The 6,882-nt window shown below is 35.2% G+C and overlaps 1 protein-coding gene across 1 annotated transcript; it reads right to left on the reverse strand.

Annotated features, from left to right (window-relative positions):
* Nucleotides 1–3,036: 3,036 nt before the first annotated feature.
* Nucleotides 3,037–4,709, reverse strand: LOC111422866 (pyruvate dehydrogenase E1 component subunit alpha, mitochondrial-like). Its single transcript, XM_023056122.2, has 2 exons — nt 3,907–4,709; nt 3,037–3,539 (listed from the first exon to the last, which is right to left on the reverse strand). The coding sequence occupies exons 1-2, from the start codon at nt 4,616–4,618 to the stop codon at nt 3,079–3,081; spliced, it is 1,173 nt and encodes a 390-aa protein (XP_022911890.1). The 5' UTR covers nt 4,619–4,709; the 3' UTR covers nt 3,037–3,078.
* Nucleotides 4,710–6,882: the final 2,173 nt, after the last annotated feature.

The raw sequence follows: 6,882 nt of genomic DNA on the forward strand, positions 1-6,882 counted from the left end.
TACCCACAACGTCATTTCATGTCATCCATCAATTTAGACCAATACTGTAGATTAATGTAATACATCGACAAGCATCTCTTAAATATGACTAAGCCATTAATACTATTGATACCGTTATGAATTGAACGCTGAATAGTCGAAAGTGAACATATAGATAAAATCGCAAGAATTGCAACAATTAAAAGTAGAGATATCAAACGCCTCAATTGCAACCAAACAATTTTAAGCTGTTCTACCTTTTCTATATCATGCGGGGTTTGTATGCAAAATGTCTTTTATTGCATAGTCATCTTACATTGCATTATACTATAATTTCAAAATAAAACTGACCTATCCTAACATTCCTTCACGCTATAATTAAGGATTCTTCACGCTTTAATTAGGGTTTCAAAAGAAAACTACCGGTCTTAACATTTCTTCACGCTTTAATTAGGGTTTCAAAATAAAACTGACCTATACTAACATTCCGTCACGCTATAATTAAGGATTCTTCACGCTACAATTAGGGTTTCAAAAGAAAACTACTGGTCTTAACATTTCTTCACGCTTTAATTTGGGTTTCAAAATAAAACTACTGGTCTTAATATTTCTTCACGCTTTAATTAGGGTTTCAAAATAAAACTGACCTATCCTAACATTCCTTCACGCTATAATTAAGGATTCTTCACGCTATAATTAGGGTTTCAAAAGAAAACTACTGGTCTTAACATTTCTTCACGCTTTAATTAGGGTTTCAAAATAAAACTGACCTATCCTAACATTCCTTCACGCTATAATTAAGGATTCTTCACGCTATAATTAGGGTTTCAAAAGAAAACTACTGGTCTTAACATTTCTTCACGCTTTAATTAGGGTTTCAAAATAAAACTACTGGTCTTAACATTTCTTCACGCTTTAATTAGGGATTCTTCACGCTATAATTAGGGTTTCAAAAGAAAACTACTGGTCTTAACATTTCTTCACGCTTTAGTTAGGGTTTCAAAATAAAACTGACCTATCCTAACATTCCTTCACGCAATAATTAAGGATTCTTCACGCTATAATTAGGGTTTCAAAAGAAAACTACTGGTCTTAACATTTCTTCATGCTTTAATTAGGGTTTCAAAATAAAACTGACCTATCCTAACATTCCTTCACGCTATAATTAAGGATTCTTCACGCTATAATTAGGGTTTCAAAAGAAAACTACTGGTCTTAACATTTCTTCACGCTTTAATTAGGGTGTCAAAATAAAACTGACCTATCCTAACATTCCTTCACGCTATAATTAGGGTTTCAAAAGAAAACTACTGGTCTTAACATTTCTTCACGCTTTAATTAGGGTTTCAAAATAAAACTGACCTATCCTAACATTCCTTCACGCTATAATTAAGGATTCTTCACGCTATAATTAGGGTTTGAAAAAAAAACTACCGGTCTTAACATTTCTTCACGCTTTAATTAGGGATTCAAAAGAAAACTACCTGTCTTAACATTCCTTCACGCTTTAATTATGGATTCAAAACAAAACTACCTGTCTTAACATTCCTTCACGCTTTAATTAGGGGTTCAAAAGAAAACTAACCTATCCTAACATTACCCAATATTTTTGTCAGAGTTGAATGACATTTGTAAACAAATCTAACCTAACTCAACTTTTCTTTTCTGGAAAGTTTGTTCATTCTTTTTAATCTTACTATGTTAAAACAGTGTTTTTGGCATTAGCAGTTTCTAGAATAACGAGATCATGACATAAAGCCTTTTTTTCTATCTCTTTTAGTTTCGGAGATAGCCTACACGAATAACGAATTTGTAACACCTGTACCAATATAGTTTTCAGTTCGACCCAAGTCGATTCTGGATACCAATCAATTGACATCCAGAGCTTCTTTAGCTCTTCCATCTAACTTATCCGTAAAGATTATTAATAATCGGAAGGACCGTTCTGGCAATGTTAGGATTAGGCATGAGGGATTTTTCTATCAAATACTCACATGTATTAACATAACTTCTTATTATTGTTTTATCTCCGCTAAATGGCGGAATTAAGTTTTAGTTACATAGGTCTACCAGGTTATCAATTTTGAATGCAACACTTGTGTGCTATTCTTCGAGTGCTGATGGAAGGATTATTAATGACAGCAGTAATTACAGCTTCTTCGTCCTCTACATTAACTACATGCGGTCGAATAGCTTTTGCTGGAGCAAGATTACCAGTTTCTCGAAGTCTTCTGAAAGAATCGCTAAAAACTGAATAATATGGAAAATGACGATATGGAAATCTTCCTTGATATTCTCGTACTGATTGTCGAGTATTTCCATTGCAAAAACCATACCCAAAAATTCATCAGCATACTCTTCAGTGCTATAAGCGTACATTTTGAGTTTCTTCTTGTATGTAATAATTAAACCTTACAGCAAACTGACATATTACAATGACAACTTTGTTGTTGTTGAATGTTTGATTTTACTGACTATTAATAAATTCGCTGCAGAAACCTTTAAAGTGTTATAATTTCGTAAATAATTGAAATACGACATATGTTCATTCCAATTTTTTTTTGGTAATTGGATTAGCTATCATATGTCAAAGTTTGATGGTGAACTAATAAATCACCCTGTATTAAGATGGCAATTATAATCAAAACGTAATATTTATTAAAAAAAAATTCCCTTAACTTTTTTTTAAAGGTAAACAGGTTGTTTTATAAGGCATCCGTATATCACGTGAATTTCAAGTTTTATAGCCGTGTAGCGAAACAACGGTCCGCAAAAACGTCCTTTTTGTTCGTTCTATAATTTTATGGGCACTTCCGACGGCTTTGGATGCGTTTCAGCGACCAACTGCGAGAGCTTCTAAGCGAGACTGATGCTGAATGCAGTCGGCAAAAACCGAAAACATTAAACACTGTTATAAAAGATATGTAAATATCGCGCGGATTCGTATAAATATTATCGAAGCGCGCGGAACGGTACCGGAAAACATTGCAATTGCGATATTTTACTACACGCAACGCCGACCGTTTTACCTGCGGATACTAGCACAAAATACACATATACAAAATATAACACATTGTGTATTCTTTAAATAGCCAAAAATTATTTTAGATTTACAGCTAATCCTGTTACTTTATGTTCAAGTGGTTTATCATAATGAACAGTTCTTATTTTTCCTTCCAAATTAATAGCGTAAATATCGTAAACAAGTGCGGGTGCATCAAGAAATGGTTCTTTAGAAGCTCGATCAGCAGCTTCTTTTAATTCTTTTTTAACTTTAGCATCCACATTGTTGAATTCTTCTTCGTTGCAAACATTTGCCGCAGTAACCTTTTTCTTAAACTGCATTATTGGATCAGATGACTCACGTTTTTGTTTAATTTCATCTCGTGATCGATAACTCGTACCTGGATCTGACATAGAATGTCCATGATAACGATACGTTACTGCTTCAAGAATTATCGGGCCTTTTCCGCTCAAAATATATTCCTTACAAAACCGCGTAGCTTCACGTATCGAAAAAAAATCCATACCATCTGCTTGAACACCAGGGATATAATCACCTAAAAAAAATCTTGGTTTTGTGAAAATGTTAAAAAAACCGAAAATTTTAAAATAAAAGAATGAAAATTGAAAAAGAAAATATTGGACGAGTTTGTTAGAGAAACGATTCAACAGACGAAACGTGCTATTCAGTTAGAGAGCTCATTCGGCGATGTCATCTTCAACGCAAAATTGAAACTGTGGTTTATGGAACACTGCATACCCTCCGTAACCGCAACAAATTGTAATTTTGAGTCTGTACGTAGTCGGTCTGCGGAAATGGGTTCTAGATCGAAATGGTGGGTATTCCCTTTTGTTACACTTGCACTGTTGCCTACTGCTTCTAATTAGGAGTTTATTAACATCGTTTATTCGTAATGAAATTACCTCTTGTATAATAGTCTGGATTTGCAGATGATCTTTTCGAACTTGTTCCCATACCGTAAAGATTATTCTCAACGACATAATAAGCCGGTAAGTTCCACAATTTAGCCATGTTATAAGCTTCGAAAACTTGTCCTTGATTAGCAGCACCATCTCCGAAACAAATCACAGATATACCACCTGTGTTATTATATTTATGTTGCAAAGCCATTCCAGTTCCTAAAGGAACGTGAGCACCAACAATTCCATTTCCACCATAAAAATTTTTCCCATATGTATGCATCGAACCACCTTTACCTTGCGAAACTCCCGTAGCTTTTCCGATTAGTTCGGCTATAACACCATGCATTGAATTTCCCATCACCAAATTCCAACCATGAGCTCTATACGACGATATTATATCATCTTTATCACTCATCATTGATTTAATTCCAACACAAACAGCTTCTTGACCATCATATAAATGACAAAATCCACGAATTAATTTTTTAGTATAAAGCTGAGCCAACAAGTTTTCCATTCGACGTATTGCGACCATGTATTCATACATTTGTAACGCTTCTTCTTTGGCAATTTTTGAAGTTTGTGACGGTTCTGATGGTAATTTATGAACTTTATACGGGGATGTTTTAATTTCCGCTTCTGATGAATAATTTTTCTTTTGAAATATATTGATAAATTGGGTTCCTCGTGTTAAAATTCGACATGGGTACATTTTTAAAACAATTTCTTTTAAGATCCATAAACTAAAGAAACAAACCAAACCTTTTCTTTAGGAAAGTTATATTATATGTGTCATTTATGACAATGTCAGAAAAAAAAAGTGATTTTTAAATAAATAAAAAATATATAGTTATCATTTAAATATACTTTCATCTTAAAGCTTAATCTTTTTCAATGATTAGATGTTATATTTCTTAAAGATCAAGAATATTGTCTTTAGATGCACTTGAACCGGAACTTTCTAGTTTTTGCTTGTTAATCAGGATTAGATTGTTGTATATTTTTATTGAACTAAAAGTAGAACTAACACTAGACCAAGAACTAGAATCATTCGGCTTTAGCCGTCTTATGAGACGCACGGCTAATCCCGAATGTTTCTAGTTCTAGGTCTAATGTTAGTTCTAGCGACAGTGCAAGTGTAAAACTAGAACTAACACTATACCTAGAACTAGAATCATTCGGGTTTAGCCGTCTTTAGAGACGTGAGGCTAAACCCAAATGATTCTAGTTCTAGGTATAGTGTTAGTTTTACGTAGTAACAGTGCTAGTGCAAAACTAGAACTAACACTAAACCTAGAACTAGAAACTGTCAGGTTTAGCCGTCTTAAAAAATGCACGGCTAAACTCGAATGTTTGTAGTTCTGGTTATAGAGTTAGTTCTAATTCTAGTGTTAGTTGTTACGCAAGTATCTGAACTTATGACGCATATAGTTTAATTTATATAGATTTAATACAGAAAAGCAATTGTAAGGTTAAAACCTAACTTCTAAAACGAATTATATGCCTGATTAATACGTGTGTTTGATTCATACTGCGCACTCGGGTATGTTTCACCCCACCACACTAATTAATAATTAAGATAGATTCGCTAACTATTACAATATGTTCACTATATAGTTTCTGTATTGAGATGGTAATTTTTATTGTAACAAAATTTGTGGTGTTTAAACATTGAGATTATTTCACGAACAAACATAGCATATAATGGTTTTTCCAAACTGGATCTGCGCGTAAAAAGTCGCATATTGTTTCTACGTACACGCGATCTATTGTTTACGTACATAAAATTTCCATTAGTAGTTCTTTTTTGAGGGCAAAAAAAATAAAACTTGCCAATGCAATGGCCATATTTGTCGGCGTGTACAACCAAGCGATACACATTGCTCTATGTGTGTATATGATACTTGAAAAAGCATTGTGTATTTCAAAAATTGCACAATATAACATTTAGATCATCCATAAAAATTATTGTTAAAAAAATTGTATTGAAAAGAAAAATGGTTGTTCACAAATCAAACTGAATTAATAAAAACGAATCATTATTAATGAGTTTTAACACTTAAATAAAAAAATTCTTGGCCTGAAAATGCGAGATATGGTTTAAAAACACAATCGATACAACTTCATTATGGCCTGGCGGAAAATATAAGCGTCCTGGCAAACATTGCTGACCAATGGAACGGTCGTCGGACGTGGGTCATAATCGACATTTTGTTTACCCGTGTCGCCGCCGTGAGGGCCGAAGTGGTCCCCACTTAGAGGAGGGTCGGACACCAACGAAGGCGACCGTGAGACATATTTGCCGACGTAATGACCGGTACACTCGGGCGAATGGATTTTATAAAAATTGATGTCGTTTTGATGCAACGGGCAAACATCAACCGGGATGATTAATTGCGTTCTGCCGCTCGCCACCACCACCGACGCCGCTGCCATCCATCCCTCCGATTTCCACGAATTTTAATTCTCCACTTTCAATACATTTACCAATCATAAGTTTTTGTACAAGAAATCTACTTTTTCATCATGAATTACATTTATTATATAGCCTAATACGGTTTTTGGGAATGTTTGATGTACCTATCTTATTTGTCTGAACCCATCAAGGTTGGGGGGATATCAGAGAGGTGGAGAAGGGTGGCAAGAGTATTAGCGGCCCTCCGAGAGGGGGACTTTGAACGGGGGGTCCAAAAGGGGTTTGAAAGGGGCGGAATGGTGGTTTTGCCGTATCCAGAACGGTTCCACGTAGAGAAAGGGCAAACGGGGAAAACGAGGGAAACCTGGTAGACGGGGAATACCGGGAGGAACCCGAAGGGGCGCCTTGATGGATGACCTCCGGGCCGCACCGCAGGTCCGAACCGCCACCACCTCCTCTTCCTCCGCCTCTTCGGAGGACGTCCTCTACGTTGAGAACGGGAGGGTTTTTACCATGTTCTACGAAAAATTTCATTATAACTTTACTTAACGGATACAGCA

This window comes from Onthophagus taurus, chromosome 7 (genome assembly GCF_036711975.1).
Source record: "Onthophagus taurus isolate NC chromosome 7, IU_Otau_3.0, whole genome shotgun sequence".
Classification (NCBI taxonomy): domain Eukaryota; kingdom Metazoa; phylum Arthropoda; class Insecta; order Coleoptera; family Scarabaeidae; genus Onthophagus; species Onthophagus taurus.